At 31.7% G+C, this 19495-nt stretch overlaps 1 protein-coding gene across 4 annotated transcripts in view; it reads right to left on the reverse strand.

The window, feature by feature from the left end:
* The window catches only part of LOC134711597 (uncharacterized), a 67575-nt gene that overhangs the window by 23368 nt on the left and 24712 nt on the right, over positions 1-19495 (reverse strand). For all 4 annotated transcript variants that reach the window (XM_063572287.1, XM_063572286.1, XM_063572285.1 and 1 more), the window contains exons 3-7: positions 19253-19346; positions 18282-18377; positions 8112-8347; positions 7235-7478; positions 6571-6662 (exon numbers count right to left, since the gene is read on the reverse strand). In XM_063572287.1, coding sequence (XP_063428357.1) covers positions 6571-6662; positions 7235-7478; positions 8112-8347; positions 18282-18377; positions 19253-19346 — 762 coding nt within the window. The remainder of the gene's footprint in view (positions 1-6570; positions 6663-7234; positions 7479-8111; positions 8348-18281; positions 18378-19252; positions 19347-19495) is intronic.

Consider the following 19495-nt stretch of genomic DNA (forward strand, 5'->3'; position numbering starts at 1 on the left):
TTATGTTTCAGGTAGGGGTTGTGGTAAAAAGGGGGGGGGGCTTTTATTTACAAGGTGATAGGATGTGCCTCTGGAATAGTACAGTGACCTTTTTAAGCTTGAAATTAGTAAAAAGTTAAGAAAACTATAAGATATATATGATAAGGACACCGAAATTCCCATAACTTTTTTGACTGTCAACTTGTTTGGTGTTCCCGCTTTGTCTTTTTCAACTAATATTTTTCTTTTCACACTAAGTATTCCTTTTTTTACATAAAACAACATGAAAGCAAATTGATATGGGAAAAGGATTTTTTTTTCTTCGCAATATATGAAAGGATATATATTTCAAAATGTAAAACAGGGTGAGGTAACAAAACAGCGGCACCCTTATCAATTAAGTATTGAAGTAAACCCCAACCCCACCCCTCTAGACATATGTAGAAGATCGTTAGGGTTGACTTTTCGAAATTCATCTTATTTTTATTATCTATTTCAGACGTCCAGATTTATAACCATATCTTTCTATAGCATTAAAAAACTGGTACATGCTACTATCTCAAATAAATCTGTACTAGAACACATCCGCGAAATCGCGGGCATATACAGCTTATGAACTGTTGGTAGGATGATTGTTTGTAAATGATATTATGTATTGAGAATTACATAAAAGGTATCTCCCTGTTTCCAAAGTCCGATATTTGTTTCCTTTCTGCTAAATTCAATTATATTAGTGTTTCTTGCCTACGACCACAATTATTCTTCTCCTTTGCTACAATGCTTCTTTTGGTAAAAGTCAAATCAAACATGAAATAAATGTAAATGCTTATATATAGACCATTATTAGTCTTAAAAATATGCTTCTATGACAATCCATCAGTGCTTTTTTGAGAGCCGGCCTTATTAACATGCCAATGGTAGGATTTGAATCATGCATAGATGACAAAAACCGACTTAGATCGTTGGGGTCCTGATCCCGAAATCCCGGGCATTAAACCATGAAATCTCGAGATGCAGATTTAAAAGAAATTCATATCCCGAAATCGAAAAATATATTCCCGTATCCAGTAACCAGAGGCGGATTTAGGGGGGGGGGGGGGGGGGGGCTTTTTTGGGAATAATTTGGTTGTTTATATGGGGAATCACTGAAGCGTGACTGGAGCGGGCCCCCTCTTAGGTCAGTCCGTGGGCCCCAACTTATGAAAATTTCTGGATCCGCCACTGGTAAGGATCAATCCTCAAATCCCTAGCGTAAAAACACCCGATCCCGACGCCCCGAAAAAGGTCATGCCTCGCTCTAATCTCTACCTTACTTTCATTTTTGCCAAATCACTATTTTCCATTTTAACAATAAATTATATATAGAAATTCCCTGACAGAATACAGAGAGTCTCTATATATTAAAGTATTATAATCATAGTTTACATGTAGATAAACGCGAAAAATATTTGTCCTCTCTAAGGGATATAATAGTTGTGATTTTTGCGATCTAAACACCATGATATGGAGAATGCTCTACGATTGGTTGTACTTGTGTCACATGTTTTACTTATTTTAATATGACCCCTTGAATAGTATAATGTTAAACATTTAAAAAAATCTTGCGATCTAAACACCGTGACATGGAGAACGCTCTGACTGGCTTATCTATTTTTCTTTTTTTGTTATCTATCATACAATTGGTTGTATTTGTGCTTGTTTCAAACAGGAAGTCTTATCTATGACTAAAAGTCAGTCTGATGACGGAATCATTTCCGGACTCCTTTTTTGTCATTTTTCTCCCAAAATAACTCAATCTGAATAATCATATAAATGGATGACAAATGCGACTTTGCATGTTACCTATATGACACAGAGGCATGATGATTGATCTATTGTGGAAGGAAGAGAAGCGACACCCAAAATGAGGTCTTCTCGTTTAATAGTATAGATTCTTAAAAAAAAATTCTATATTCATTATATATATTTTTGTTTTATTGCAGTTCTTGTCAAGTTTACTAGTTTTTTTTCGCCTTCACTAATATCAGTGTCGTATGACTTGGTCTGTGATTAATATCATGACAATATTTATTTTATATACATCAAAATAGTTGAAAACAAGAATGTGCCCTGAGTACATGGATGCCCAAATCACAAGACTAACAAAGGCCAGATAATCCTGAATTGGGACAGGCACAAAAATCGGCGGCTTACACATGTTATTTTAAGATCTTAAACCCCCTCTTCATTTACCTCTAGCCAAAGAAGAAAAAAATCAAACACACAGCAATACGCACAGTAAATCTTAGTTCAAAAGAAGTCTGAGTCTGATGTCAGCTTAAACAACCTTAACCGAAAACTTAAACCTGAAGTGGGACACAAGGACGATCGGATCAACAGACAAATGGACTACAGTCCAGAAAACATAATTCCCACAAATGGGGCATAACAACAAAACTGGGTCCATTTTTATAATTACACTTTATTTTTACACATGAGTATAAAACTATTCAAAACATGACCTTTAAAAAGGTAACAGACATGTCAGTTGCTTACAGACTTTAGGCACTTGTTTCTATGCATGGGAAGGTCAAATAACCATATATATATATTATGCATGTATGTACGGATATATGGATAGTCTCCCATATGCCGTTTCTGTTCTCTTACCATCAACTTTTCTAGAACGTTTTCTCTATGCTCATTACCAACAAAGACACATCCAATTGGAATATAGGTAGTTTCATTTTCAAAATAAATTTCGTGATTCTTGCCAATTATGTGAATTTAAGCAAAATAATCTTTTAAATTTCTGCCCCCCCCTTTCCTAACATAAATCATGGATCCGACCCTAATACCAGAGAGAGAAGATTGCCCCAGTCAAACACTAGATTTTGAATTGATAATAAGCAGAAACATAAGAAATCTACAGATGTTGTTATATATTTGTCGATCTAAAATTTCAGAATTAAAAAAAAATGTTCTCAAAGTTGTTATTGACTCCCTTACACATGTAGTTTATTGCTTTCATATTTTTTAAAGACATTTACCGAGATATACTTATGGAAATAAGGAATACATGTTACATTCTTAACCACAAAAAAAGAAAGTTCCTATAGGCATAAGAATGTATAAACTAGACTTTGTCAGATGAATATGTCCAATTTGAACGGCATATTTCAGCTTTTTATTGCTCACATTGACTATGAAAATTATAAAATAAACTATCGCACCAACCTTGCACCAAAAAAATATTTTATCCAAAGTTTGATATGTATGAACTTGTCAAAATGTTAAAATTTCTAATTGGTGCAAGCATGGTGCGGTGGTAAAAATTTAGAAAAACCATCCAAATTTCTGTATTTTTGCTTATTTTCCCAATTATGACGTCATTTGCACCTACCATTGTGACGTCATTGAACATTTTTTTGTTAGATAAAAACATTTTTTTTAAATCATTGACTCATATTCTAATAGTTTATGGAGAAAAATCTGCTCTGTTCGAATTTTTATTATCTTGTAAATCTGGGGCCATTTTAGGCCATTATACCCCCTACTCCTTTCTTACAGAAATCGCTCAAGTTTTACAATAATTTAGTTTAAGTACAGCTTATATGGAAATCATATTAAACCAGATGCTCCGCAGGGCGTAGCTTTATACGACCGCAGAGGTTGAACCCTGAACGGTTGGGGCAAGTATGGACACAACATTCAAGCTGGATTCCGCTCTAAATTTGGATTGTGATTAAATAGTTGACACAGCATAGGTTTCTGACACAGAATGAATGTATTCAAATGAACTTAAAATTTTTGTTTTCTCTTAGAGCAATTCACTATGCTGTTGAATATTAATCCTCTCAAAAAAATGTTTGAAGAAATTTTCTTTTTATTTATGAAATTTCAAATGAGAAAAATTGAACCCAATTTTTTAATCACATCCCCCTTTCCCTTATTCCAAAACTAATTTCAATTAAAAATATTCTAATGGAGTTTGCAACAATTACTACTCATTTAAATACATCATAAAATATTAAGATGTAAAAAAACTGCTTGTTATCACTGAATGGTAAAGATTATTTAAATTTATCAGTTGGTAGTAAAAAGTGAATATACATTGTATATAACAAAGATTTAAGTTAATTCTGGACAAAGAAAAAGATAACTCCAATTAAAAAAAATCTTGCAGATATCTCTTGCTTACTATACTGGACAAAGAAAGATAACTCTTAATTAAAAAAAAAATTGCTATTTCACAATATTGTGAAATTAGATATTTCTTGCCATTGCACAATACTGTGCAATTGAAAAGACTTGCTATTACACAATACTTAATATAATAATTTTAGATCCTGATTTGGACCAACTTGAAAACTGGGCCCATAATCAAAAATCTAAGTACATGTTTAGATTCAGCATGTTAGATTCAGCATATCAAAGAGGCCCAAGAATTTAATTTTTGTTAAAATCAAACTTAGTTTAATTTTGGACCCTTTGCACTTTAATTTAGACCAATTTTAAAACTGGACCAAAAATTAAGAATCTACATACACAGTTAGATTTGGCATATCAAAGAACCCCAATTATTCAATTTTTGATGAAATCAAACAATGTTTAATTTTGGACCTCGATTTGGGCCAACTTGAAAACTAAGCCAATAATCAAAAACCTAAGTACATTTTTAGATTCAGCATATCAAAGAACCCCAAGGTTTCAATTTTTGTTAAAATCAAACTAAGTTTAATTTTGGACCCTTTGGACCTTAATGTAGACCAATTTGAAAACGGGACCAAAAATTAAGAATCTACATACACAGTTAGATTCGGCATATTAAAGAACCCCAATTATTCAATTTTGATGAAATCAAACAAAGTTTAATTTTGGACCCTTTGGGCCCCTTTTTCCTTAACTGTTGGGACCAAAACTCCAAAAATCAATACCAACCTTCCTTTTATAGTCATAAACCTTGTGTTTAAATTTCATAGATTTCTATTTACTTATACTAACGTTATGGTGCAAAAACCAAGAAAAATGCTTATTTGGGTCCCTTTTTGGCCCCTTTTTCCTAAACTGTTGGGACCTAAACTCCCAAAATCAATACCAACCTTCCTTTTGTGGTCATAAACATTGTGTCTAAATTTCATTGATTTCTATTTACTTAAACTAAAGTTATTGTGCAAAAACCAAGAATAATGCTTATTTGAGCCCTTTTTTGGCCCCTAATTCCTTAACTGTTGAAACCAAAACTCCCAAAATCAATCCCAACCTTTCTTTTGTGGTCATAAACCTTGTGTCAAAATTTCATAGATTTCTATTAACTTAAACTAAAGTTATAGTGCGAAACCAAAAAAATGCTTATTTGGGCCCTTTTTGGCCCCTAATTCCTAAAATGTTGGGACCAAAACTCCCAAAATCAATACCAGCCTTCCTTTTATGGTCATAAACCTTGTGTTAAAATTTCATAGATTTCTATTCACTTTTACTGAAGTTAGAGTGCGAAAACTAAAAGTATTCGGACGACGACGACGACGACGACGCCAACGTGATAGCAATATACGACGAAAATTTTTTCAAAATTTGCGGTCGTATAAAAACATAGGTCACCAATGAGTTGAAAAAGATATTTCAATTTTAAAGCAAAAAAATGACATTTTTCCACTAAAGGGAGATAATTTGGAACTTTTTCAATGATGTATACATTTTAAAAGTCATCTGGGGCCAACACGAATTGATTGTTTTGAATGATTTTTGTACCATTTGATAAAGTAACAACTACAAAAGGTAACAAATAAAATTTGTAATGAAAAACAAATGTTTGATTTTTTTCTGAAATTTTTATACACTAATTTTTCATTTTTGTAAACAGGCGTAACACTGAGAAAATTAAAGTGACACCACCCAAACTTAAACTTAATCTGTATTTTGTGGTATTTGATACAGGCAAACTATAAAGTTAGAGAATGGAAAAGAAACATTCAGCATTTTTTAATATATGTAAAGGGGCATATCTCTTGAAGAGTAAAACTGCAAAAATTCAAACTTGATCTGTGTTTTTTTAGTAATAAGCATTGTGTACAAATTTCAAGTTTAAAGCCATTTTTAGGAGCAGAAATTTGAGAATTACAGTCTGTATAATTGTTATTATCGTGATATTGTCCATTGTCTGAAACTTGGCAAAAATCAGTGGATCAGAACTAAACATAATCTTTATCTGTAACTTATCATTGTTGACTAACATTCAAATAATCAACTCAATAAGTAAAGGCATTTAGAAAAAAAAATCTGTATCCTGTTATTTTTGCCAAATTTTTAAAGTCTAAGCCCATGATTTTGGACAAAAATCAGTGAAGCAAAACCAAACATAAAGTGGATCTGTAAGTCATCATAATGTACAAGCTCAATATGTGAAAGCAATCAGAATCAAAGTCTTAATAACTTTTTTTCACAAAATTTTCAAAGTCCTAAGCTTGTAATCTTGACAAAATCAGCAGAGCAAACCAAACTTAAACTTGATCTGTATATCATAGTGGACTCATATATCAAAAATATGATGGGAAAGGAAGAAACTATAGGCCCTGACAACTTTGTAGATAGGTCATAATAAAAGGAAAATACCTTAAATTTCTTTTCCTGAAAATTTTCTTCTTTTAAGTCTTTTTTTATGGCATCCATCAAAACTTTTGAAAGTTTATTTTTCTTATTTTCATCTGCAATGTAAAAAAATACCTCAGGGGGAGATCATTTTGATATGAAAAAGGTCATTTGGATCTGAACAGCTTCTTTGAGACTCAACAGCAAATTATTCAGTCAATTTTCAAACTTATCTATTATAGTAAATACAGTAATGTTCAAACAATTTGCTTGCAGTAAATTCAGTATGATGTTAATATGAAGAGGTAAATAAAAAATACTTGAAGTCTGAAAATAGAAGGAACAGATCTATAAACTGATTGCAAATGAATTTTCTGAACAGTACAGAAGTTTTTAAACCATAGCAGATAAGTCTAAAGTTTGACTGAAAGACTTCTATTTACTCATACTAAAGTAATTGTCTGGAAACCAAATGTCTTCGGGCAACACCGACACCAACACTGAGGACAACCAATATATGACTACATTTTTTTTTTGCAATCGTATAAAAAGCTAGAAATTTGACTAACAATCTTAATTTGGAGCAAGCATGCTGCTCGTATGAAAATATCTACATGTATAGGCAAAAAAATTGACATTAATGTTTTTGAAATAATACTACATGTACTATTGAATCTTTAATACATACCATTGAATAGCAATACTCGAGCTGTGTCCTTACAGTCTTCAAAATGATTAAGAGTAGAATTCATAGTGTAGTAAAATCTTCCTAATTGTAACTTCTTGTCTTGAGTGGTAAATTGAGCAGCAGTTGTGGAGCTTTCTTCTCCGACTCCTCCTGGGTATGTGGGAGAAAATCTGGCCAAATGCTTGTCCTCCATTACTTTCATTGTACCAATCACACTAGGAAACTCACACATACAGTAATAAGTCTAAAAATATTTTAATCAAATCTGAATAAAATGAGATGTGGTGTATACATCAATGATAAAGCTAACTATACCACAAAAAACAAAAAGACATACAGTCCAACAAAAGACAAATGTCTATGATATAGACAATAAATGTACCATATATTAAACTTGTATAATGCTGCTTCTTTATGATGTGATTATCTTTAGTCAGAAAACTAGTAGTAACAGTGTAACTGGTTATCTTAGTTAAATTGTTTTCTTGTCCTTTGAAAAATAAAAGGATGTAATCAGCATATTTTGGTAGTTAATGATACTTTTATGTATATTTTGAACAATATGGTCATGATTTTGATAAAAGGTTTGACAACTTGCATGTTGTTGATTACCATATTTTGTCCACTTTTAGATGTTTTTTCAACTGTCTTAGTGACATAAGCTGCTTTATAGATTTTTATGAAAGTATGGTATAGTTTACCTGTTCTAAGGATTTTCTTTCAGAGCTGATGCAGAAATTGTGATTAAAAAATCTTTAAATAAAGTAATCTCATGACAAAATTATTTTCATATATTCTTTTTCTTTTTTTGAAAACATATCTTTAAAAAATTTTAACAAAAAAATAAAGATTTGATTTGTATTTTGTGAACATTTACCTCTTCTTCAATGGTAATACTGTACATTTTTAGATACATATTTCTGTAATTTCCACTTCTCCAGGTCTCTAGTTTAAATGTTGTAACATACTTGATGTTGTTATCTTCGTTTGGTATATCATATTTAACATCACAAGTCCTTGGCACTACTTCATATAATTTACAGGATACTTTGTTTCGAAATTCTTCAGTCAAATTATTGTACCATTCAGACTCTTTCACTGTTTTTTCCAGTTCTGAAATAAAGTCAGGGGCCTGTATTTCAGTGGTTGTTGTTTGTAGCATTTCTGTGAAGGTACATACATTGTATTTGTTTTTCTTTCATTATTTTGTACAATAATTAGGTGGTTAGTTTTCTTGTTTGAATTGTTTCTTCATTTGAAATTTCTGGGCCAATTATAGCTGACTATGTGGTATAGGATTTGCTAATTGTTGAGGGTAGTGTGTTGACCTAAAGTGAAGAAAAATTGTTAATTTCTGTGTAATTTGCAAATTGGTCTCTTGTGGAGAGTTCACTTATTAGCAATCATACCACATTGTTTAATAAAAAATAAAGAACTGAAGAAGGCCAATGGCCTAAACGTCTTGAAAAATTGGTTTATTTATACTATTATAAATAAAAAAAACAACACCAAAAAACAAAAAGTTATTCACTAACTTACGCTTCTACAAAACAATATATCCCTCATGAACCTTACATTAAAATAGCAAAGAACGATTCATTATAATCTCTAATTTATGTTCATCCAATTTTACTTATGAATTGGGTCTAATTGTTAAATTGTAATCATATGAAAACCCACCATTTAGTCTTAGATGCATGATTTTTTTGTGTATTGCTAGTGGATTTGAACTGTCACTAGCTTTTTGTTGTTGGGATATACATGTACCTTTCTATGTCAACTCAGTTTATTTTTTAGATGTATTTCTATATGTATCCATTTGATGAGTTAAGCCTTTATCAAGCGATTTTTATAGTTCTTTCTTATGTTGTACTGTTACACCACTGTCACAGGTTAGGGGGAGGGTTGGGATCCTGCTAACATGTTTAATCCTGCCACATTATTTATGTATGTGCCTGTCCCAAGTAAGGAGCCTGTAATTCAGTGGTTGTCGTTTGATTATGTGTTACATATTTGTTTTTCATTCATTTTTTCCGACTAAGTCGGTATAGTTTTGGTTTGTGCCCTTTGAACTTAAGGACGCTTAACTATGGCAACAGAATACGCATGCTAGTAAATCCTTTCTGTGATTGGACAAAATGCTGTCATGGTGGGTGATTTGGTTGTGTTTGAAAAGCAAGTTAAAACTATAAATATTTCAACTAGATGTTACAAAGATTTATATTTTTATTAAAATAGTTGTTTCTCCAATAGCTCTTTGCATCCATGACAGCTGTTTATTCGGGACAATTATATGACTTTTAATAGAAACTTTGTTGTACGAATGTACATGACTTTTAGAACGCACCTACGCATGTGAGATTTCCACAGGGTTTGGTGAATGTAAACAGAAAGATACTACTTATGCTACCAATAGTTTCTAGCTTTGTTAAGTTATAACCATGAATTAAGTGTAAACAGTAGTAAATGTATACTAGTATTTGTTTCTTGTTATTTCCACTGGATTTTTTTACAAATAAAATTTTTAGGTGTCATCTTATATATTATTCATTATTGCCTTAATATAACCAGACTTAATAATGAATTTCTTGTAGTTACATTTAGATGGACATTTTATTTAAGAGGTCCTGCATCATTAAGTCATTGTGCTTTTGAAGGTTATCGAAATGATAGTTTTATAAACATATACTCAAATTTAAATACGTCGGATATCTTTTTTAAAGATAGTTTTTGTTTATATTAAGGTCGTTAGTTTTCATGTTTGAATTGTTATACATTGTCATATCAGGGCCTTTTATAGCTGACTATGTGGTATGGGATTTGCTCATTGTTGTTTTACTGTATTTATTTAAAACCAGATGCTTCGCAGGGCGTAGCTTTATACGACCGCAGAGGTTGAACCCTGAACGGTTGGGGCAAGTATGGACACAACATTCAAGCTGGATTCAGCTCTAAATTTGGATTATGATTAAATAGTTGACACAGCATAGGTTTCTGACACAGAATGAATGTGTTCTAATGAACTTAAAATTTTTGTTTTCTCTTAGAGCAATTCACTATGCTGTTCAATATTAATCCTCTCAAAAAAATGTTTGAAGAAATTTTCTTTTTATTTATGAAATTTCAAATGAGAAAAATTGAACCCAATTTTTTAATCACATCCCCCTTTCCTTTATTCCAAAACTTATCTCAATTAAAATATTCTAATGGAGTTTGCAACAATAACTTCTCATTTAAATACATCATAAAATATTAAGATGTAAAAAAACTGCTTGTTATCACTGAATGGTAAAGATTATTTAAATTTATCAGTTGGTAGTAAAAAGTGAATATACATTGTATATTGTATATAACAAAGATTTAAGTTGATTCTGGACAAAGAAAGATAACTCCAATTAAAAAAAAATTCTTGCAATAAGATATTTCTTGCTTAATATTTTGGACAAAGAAAGATAACTCTAATTAAAAAAAAATTTGCTATTTCACAATATTGTGAAATTAAATATTTCTTGCCATTGCACAATACTGTGCAATTGAAAAGACTTGCTATTCCACAATACTTAATATAATAATTTTAGATCCTGATTTGGACCAACTTGAAAACTGGGCCCATTATCAAAAATCTAAGTACATGTTTAGATTCAGCATATCAAAGAGGCCCAAGAATTCAATTTTTGTTAAAATCAAACTTAGTTTAATTTTGGACTCTTTGGACCTTAATGTAGGCCAATTTGAAAACGGGACCAAAAATGAAGAATCTACATACACAGTTAGTGGCATATCAAAGAACCCCATTTATTCAATTTTTTGATGAAATCAAAAAATTTTAATTTTGGACCCCGATTTGGGCCAACTTGAAAACTGGGCCAATAATAAAAAATCTAAGTTCATTTTTAGATTCAGCATATCAAAGAACCCCAAGGATTCAATTTTTGTAAAAATCAAACTAAGTTTAATTTTGGACCCTTTGGACCTTAATGTAGACCAATTTGAAAACGGGACCAAAAGAATCTACATACACAGTTAGATTCGGCATATCAAAGAACCCCAATTATTCAATTTTGATGAAATCAAACACAGTTTAATTTTGGACCCTTTGGGCCTCTTTTTTTTAAACTGTTGGGACCAAAACTCCCAAAATCAATACCAACTTTCCTTTTATGGTCATTAACCTTGTGTTTAAATTTCATAGATTTCTATTTTCTTATACTAACGTTATGGTGTGAAAACCAAGAAAAATGCTTATTTGGGTCCCTTTTTGGCCCCTAATTCCTAAATTGCTGGGACCTAAACTCCCAAAATCAATACCAATCTTCCTTTTGTGGTCATAAACATTATGTTTAAATTACATTGATTTCTATTTACTTAAACTAAAGTTATTGTGCGAAAACCCAGAATAATGCTTATTTGGGCCCTTTTTTGGCCCCTAATTCCTAAACTGTTGAAACCAAAACTCCCAAAATCAATCCCAACCTTTCTTTTGTGGTCATCAACCTTGTGTCAAAATTTCATAGATTTCTATTAACTTAAACTAAAGTTATAGTGCGAAAACCAAGAAAATGCTTATTTGGGCCCTTTTTGGCCCCTTATTCCTAAAATGTTGGGACCAAAACTCCCAAAATCAATACCAACCTTCCTTTTATGGTCATAAACCTTGTGTAAAAATTTCATAGATTTCTATTCACTTTTACTAAAACGTGATAGCAATATACGACGAAAATTTTTTCAAAATTTGCGGTCGTATAAGTTATAGTTATTGACCAAGCAAGTCGGTATATGGGATTTAATCTGCACAGCACGAGATGACACAATAACCCGAACGACGTAGGAGTTCGGGTTATTGGGTCATCTCGTGCTGTGCAAATTAAATTCCATATACCGATTTGATTGGCCAATAACTGTTTTAACACATGACGCAATCAATTTACGTGAACCTTTTAGAAATGTTGACGTCATTCCGCAATCCACGGATCCTAGGAAAGTTTCTTGTAAGGTAAAGCAAGGCGAAAATACGACTTTGGTAAGTTTAAAATTAATAATGTTTTTCATATTTCTAAAATTGCGATTTTATGGTATATTTTTTTATCGCTTCCACAGGCTTGGGTAAATGATAAAAAAAAAATGTTTTGTTGATTAAAATATTTCCGTTAAATTTATTCCCCATTTTTATTTAATTGGTGACGATTAAGACTTTCACAAACTGTGTACTTTCAAATCGGTGTATGAATATAAAAAAAAATAACTGCAAGGGTTATTGAGTTTAAATCAGAATAATTGCTTTTGAATTTCTTTCCCTCAATGATATGCTTAGAGAGAAAAAGAAACGAGGAAGATATTATATTATCTAAATCTAAAATGTTAAATAAACAGAAAATACGTTTCTCTTTCAAAACCTTTAACCCCCCCCCCCCCCCCCAATCTCTTTTTATCTTCTGTATTACTTTTTAAGACACGTCCATCTAAATGAAATCTGATTGATCTCCAGCTAATCCCCCTGTTTTAAAACAAACTGAAATATGGTCCTCATTAAATTTGGTCCAAAAATAGTTCCTTTATATTCGGATATTCAAAAAGTCGTTATAAATTCCATTGAGTCTGAAACTAATCTAAATCAGATTGATTTCTATATTCGGATATTCTTAGATACAATTCTTTTTGGGCAGAAATTAACAAAAATTGTTTTAACTTTCTTTTTTACTTTAAAACACTGATATAGATTTACGTTGTACACAAAATATAATAAAATAGTTTATGTCCCAGCTTTAATAGATAAAAAAAAATGAAGGAATGAGAAACCTTTCTTTTTCCTATTTTGAAACTACGATGTTTGTACGAAGTTTATCTTTGTCGTAATTTCAAGGCAGATGGCAGATTCGGGGGTGGGGGGCGAACAGGTCGTTAACCCTTGGATTTGACAAAGTATCGTGATTTAGCTTCAAAACGTCAATATTGTCTTTAGTCTCGCTACACTCGTGGATTTTTTTTTAATTTGATAGAATAACGCCCCTTTCAAAATCAAAGAACCGCCCCTAAAGGTAAAAATAGATTTGAACTGTGCAGTTATCTGAGGTAGTTAATGCACACCTTAGCTGTGCATTATCCAGATTATACCACAGTAAGAACAAAGAGATTTTACTCTTGCCATGTGTTAATAAATTGATAAACAATGACTTGTATATAATTTTAGTGCCTCATTACTGCATACATTGCAAACAATGTCATGAAAAGATAAACAAGGTAAATATCATATTAATAATATTTATTAGCATTTATTTAAAAGAGATAAAACAATAAAAAACAATACATAAAAATAACACACAAGTAGCATAAAAACTACTAATGTTCATTTTGCACTAATTAAAGCACTAAGTTACATTGTCATCACTTAAAAATGCCAGCATCTTGCTGTTCCTGTGATCTTGTTTGTCATTGCTGAAACTGCAGCCCAGTAGGAGTCTACTCTGGTATCTGAGTAAAACTTGGGTAACTCATCAGCTGGTGTCACCTGGTAGTCAATGAACTCTTCTTCCAATGCTGCAAACTGGGTAGATGGTACAAGTACTGTCTCTTCACAATCTTCAGTGTGCCATTGAAGTCTAGATTACCTCTCTTTGCTGGGTTGAGGAATGCCAAACATGAAACAACTGGATCATTGAAGGGAAACTTGGTCACCATCTTCTTTACTACTGCACAATAGAATTGACAAACTGAATTGAAAAAGAAATAAAATAATAAATATCTAAGACAATAACAGCACACTTAGGCAAAAGAATACAAATCATATTTTATCTTTTAAATTGTTTTGTCCAGTGGCAAAATACTTCATACTTCAGTTGTAAATATTTATTGTTGCATTTGTTATCTCTGTACCGATGTAATGCATTGGCTTTATGAGAATAAAGATATAGTTAACTCATCAACATTCCACATCATTGACACATACCTCAACTGCTTATAATGTTATTGAAATAATTGTCTCATTGTTTTGTATAATTACAAAATGTCCAGTGGCAAGAACTTTGGCGGATATTTACAATAAAGGGCTGCGCTTTAGCGCATGATACCCCTGTTGCTCTTTTAACTTGTCTTTTATGCTTTAAATGAATTTATATGATCAACTAGAAATAGTGTGAGCCCTGTCAAATACCCCCCCCCCCAAAAAAAAAAAAAAACCAATAAATAAAAATGCACAAAAAAATTGGCACTATTAAGGCAACCTCAAATTTAACTAAGTTTGCTGTCCTTAATTTTTCATCCATACATAAAATTTTGTGAAAGTGTTAGTTATTGTCCCAAAATTGGAAAAATCCCCCCTTTTTTAAGCATAAAAATTCATAACACGGAAATGTAAAATCTGAATTTATAAAAATTGACTGGGAGCTTACATCAATAGACAAACAATTCACCAAAGTTTCAAGGACATTGGTGAAAGCCTTTTTGAGTTATTGTCCGAAGTGTTAAAAATCACCCTTTTTTTATGAATAAAGCCCCATAAATCCAAAACTTAAAATCTGAAATTTATAAAAATTGAAAGGGAGCTTACATCAATAGATATAAACAATTCACCAAAGTTTCATGGACATTGGTGAAAGCCTTTTTGAGTTATTGTCCGAAGTGTTAAAAATCACCTTTTTTTTATGAATAAAGCCCCATAAATCCAAAACTTAAAATCTGAAATTTATAAAAATTGAAAGGGAGCTTACATCAATAGATATAAACAATTCACTAAAGTTTCATGGACATTGGTGAAAGCCTATTTGAGTTATTGTCCGATTTTATGAATAAAGCCCCATAAATCCAAAACTTAAAATCTGAAATTAAAAAAACCAAAAGGGAGCTTACATCAATAGATATAAACAATTCACCAAAGTTTCATGGACATTGGTGAAAGCCTTTTTGAGTTATTGTCTGAAGTGTTGAAAATCCCCCCTTGTTTATGAATAAAGCCCCATAAATCCAAAACTTAAAATCTGAAATTAAAAAAAAACGAAAGGGAGCTTACGTCAATAGATATAACCAATTCACCAAAGTTGAAAATCCCCCCTTTTCTATGAATAAAGCCCCATAAATCCAAAACTTAAAATCTGAAATTAAAAAAAAACCAAAAGGGAGTTTATGCAATAGATAAAAACAATTCACTTAAGTTTCATGGAAATTGGTGAAGGTGTTTTTGAGTTATTGTCCGAAGTGTGGACAACGGACGGACGGACAGACGGATGGACAATGGTATACCATGAAACGTCCCGTCCCGGGCGTATAAAAAATGTTGTGTGTAATTCTAGGGGTAAATGCTTATTATTTTACTCTTAACAAAATGGGAAGGCTGAAATCATCATCTTTTTAAAAGAATTTGGCCGAAACTTAAGAAAGCAGGTAATTTAAAATTCAACCTACAACGTGTTTCCCTATCTGTGAACAAATCACGAACAGTATCCTCTTGCATATGTATTTCTGTTTTGAATCTTGCTATTTTATGATATTCTGTCATTTTATATCATCTTATATAGCAATATTATACTATGGTAACGCTTTTGATTTTTAAACTAAAAAGGACAAAAGATTTCAGAGTAGACAATGTCCATTTGTACACGGACAGAAGTCTAAAAACATGTACAATTCACCTATATGCAAACAAATTATTCATTCAACATAATTAATTAAGTATTGGCATATTGCAATTTTAAATTATTTTTTTTTAATCCTATTGTAATGGCTGCTGTCATGATAAGGCAAAATGGCCACTATTCAAATTAGCAAATTACCCCAAATTTTGCCATATGCTTTGTACCTCATTGACTTTTACCCAAAATGCTTATAATTTATGGTAAAAAATGTTATAAATACCTAAAAAGTCTCTGAAGTACTGTTGGAGATATGTCATCTGGTAACCACTTCCCTTGGGTCAAATGCTGAGATTACTGTTTGGTAGTTGGTTGTCAGGATTGCTGTAATCTATGGTTGTAAGATCTTGAGTAGTCTGTATGAGTTTGAGGTAAACAATACGTGCCTCTGAAGCTTTGAAGATGGTGTTGAAGTTGTTGACTGGTCCCAAGATAAAACTGAGGAAGTAAAAGGACAGTTGGATCTCATTGTCACTGAGTTGAGTTGCTACTCTCTGAATACGTCCAGATTTCTCTACCTCACAGTGGGAGTTGAAGTAACTGGTGAGAGCTGGCCAATGATGAAGAGTGCAGTCAACACAGGTTTCCAAACTGAGTTATCTTATAGTTGCTTGTTTGAGCAGCTTGCTTGGTTCTACATCACAGAAGTCTAGGAACTCTTTGTACTGTTCAAACAACAGGTTCCTGACTTTGAATAGGTGTAAACAAAGACAGCAGGTTTAAATCATAAAATGTTTTAACAGGCACCAACCTTCAACCTAACCTGAGTGTTTCATCAAAACATAAAAAAGATACACTGCAAAATAACCATTAGGTTTAAGAACATAGAAGAAGTATATGGTTAATAAGAAGTGGATGAGAAAAGAAGGTGAAAACAAATCAAGCAGTATATGATGCTCATGTATGACCAAATACCATATTTCAGAGCAAGATTTACATTCTCTTTTTTCCCCATTATTCCTGAATAAATTGCTTTCGCCAAATGCAGCTGGACACAACTGCAGAGGCTGAACCCTGAACAGTTTGGGCAAAAATGGACACAATATTTGGGCAAATACAGGTCTGAATTTGGATTGTAATTAAATATTTGACACATAATAGTTTTTTTACACAGAATGATTGTTAAGTCAAAGAACTTAGAATTGGTTATATGATTTGAATTTATATTATTTTTTTTGCTTTTGTGCAATGCACTATGCTGTTGTGAATTGATACCTCCTTTTTGTGCAATACACTTTGCTGTTGCAACAAGCCCCTCACACTTTTTTTTTTAGCAAAAAAAAATATTTGAAGAAATTTAATTTTTAATTTTTGAAATCTGAAATGAGAAAAAAAATGCCTCCTCCCTTTTTCCCCAATTTTTTTCTTTCCTCAAGATATTGTCGGAATCTCAATTTAAAATTCAAACGGAGTTTGCAACCATAATTACCCAAAATGACATAAATTATAATCATGGATAAAATTAATATTTCTTAATCAGCATTCAAATAATAGTAATTTAAACTTCTTAAAATAAATTTACAGCTATTCACCTCAAGACAATACAACATTTCTTTATACATGAACCATCTATTTTGACTCAGAATTTGGAATATTTTAATCGAAATTATAGAAAAATGGAATGTTGTTAGTACATATAAAATAGAAAATGATGAATACTTTTAGCTAAAGATAATTTGGATGGGGGTTCTGTGTATTCACATTATTTGCACAACTCTCCTTACTGATGCCATATTTTGGAATTTCCGTGACCTAAATGGTTCGCGAAAATTAATATTTTTATATATAGTATAGTAATTAAAAGCAGTTTAAGGAAGGTAATCCAAACTTTACATCATACTTATAAGTAAAGCCTTGTTTTCCCCCTTTTTTGCTCCTAAACAGTTTGAGCCACAACCCCCAAAAGCTAATTCTAACCATTCCTTTGTGGTTTGGAAACATGCTTTAAAATGCTTATTTGGGTCCCTTTTTGGCCCCTTTTTCCTAAGCTGTTAGGACCACAACACCCAAAATCAACCCAACTCCCTTTGTTAGGTTATAAACCTTGTGTTTAAATTTCATAGATTTCAATTTTTTTGCCGTCATATAAAATGCAAAAACCACATAGATTTATAGCTCTGGGCCCTGGCTCATAATAGATAGAGAATATTATAAAACTTTTCAATATCACATCCCTATCTACTCTAGACAGCAATATAATTCCAAGAGCTCTGATAGAGGGATATATGGGTGTAGGGTTGATACACTGTGTGGTAATAAAAAAAGCCACATCATATATACTTTATTATTATTACTTCATGTAGATGTTTTTTTATGTGACGTGATGTCAAAGCTCTTGAGATTAATATATTGGTGTCTGGGGTAAACAGTACAGAGGTGATATGGAAAAAGCCATAATGATATTCTTTGTTTATTTACAGTCTTACCAGGCAAGACATACTGTAGAAATCCTGCATAATGTGACCAGACTAATCCATGGGCAACATTTCCAGCAGGCATGATATCACCAATTGTCTTTGTTTCTGCAAAGGAAAAATCAAGAAAAGTAATCTAAATTTTAATCATAGAAAATTTCATACTAAAAATCTCCCTTCAGCTCTGTTCAATTTTATTTTACTATCTACTGTCTACAACATCTAAAATAAACCCTATACAATGGCTTATCATAAAAAAAGATTCATTCAACAATCAACATTCAAAATTCAACTGTATTAGTTTACCTTTTACAAGCAAAGGGATACAACAGGAGTATACTTGTTTATTTTTGTATTTGCCTACATGTACAGTTTATAGATACTATTTGGATACTAAAAATGTACTAAAATGAATTTATTTTATGTCACCCTCACTTACAAATCTACACTTAATGATAGGAAACTCTTTACTTTATATGTTCTAATATTGAGTGGCTAGAAGAGAAGACAGTTAGTCAAATGAACTAAACACAACATCATTCCTGAAAAATTCCAGACAATAGTATTCCTAAGACTACCAGAACCAGAACTTATCCTGATTTTATGTGACAAGCAACTAATAACTTTTACAGCAGTGACAAGAAGAACGAAATTTAATATTAAATTGTTCAAACCTGTTTAAATTGTCTGCAAAATGAATATGTATTGTAATGAAAGCTAAAATTGTTATTGTCCAATTTTTTTAAAAATCAGATAGTCCTGTATTCCCTATTCATCGTTCTATGATGCCCTTAAATACAGTAAACTGGATATTTTCCGGTCATAATTTGATCACACAAATCAGAACTTTTCTAAATGAAATTTAGTATTTGTCTAAAGAAAACAGTACTATGCAATATCAATGAAACTTATTAAGCTGCATCAACATGTCTTAACACAAAAACAAAAGAGTACTGGTATGTTCATAACTTGAATGCACAAACCTCTTAATCCCTCTACTACCTCTCTCACCCATTCATCATTCTCTTCATCAAAGTGTATTTTACGAGCTTCTTGAAGAACTGCAATATGTGGAAGCTAAAAATAATTAAGTTTTAAAATGTTATTAACCATTCAGAAGAAAATAAGGATAACTTTCCTAACATTATTACTGCTAAGTACTATATATACCATGGTTATTACGAGTTAACATATTTAAACAAACGAATCCGAAGGATGAGTTTGTT

This window comes from Mytilus trossulus, chromosome 3 (genome assembly GCF_036588685.1).
Source record: "Mytilus trossulus isolate FHL-02 chromosome 3, PNRI_Mtr1.1.1.hap1, whole genome shotgun sequence".
In the NCBI taxonomy this organism is placed as follows: Eukaryota; Metazoa; Mollusca; class Bivalvia; order Mytilida; family Mytilidae; genus Mytilus; species Mytilus trossulus.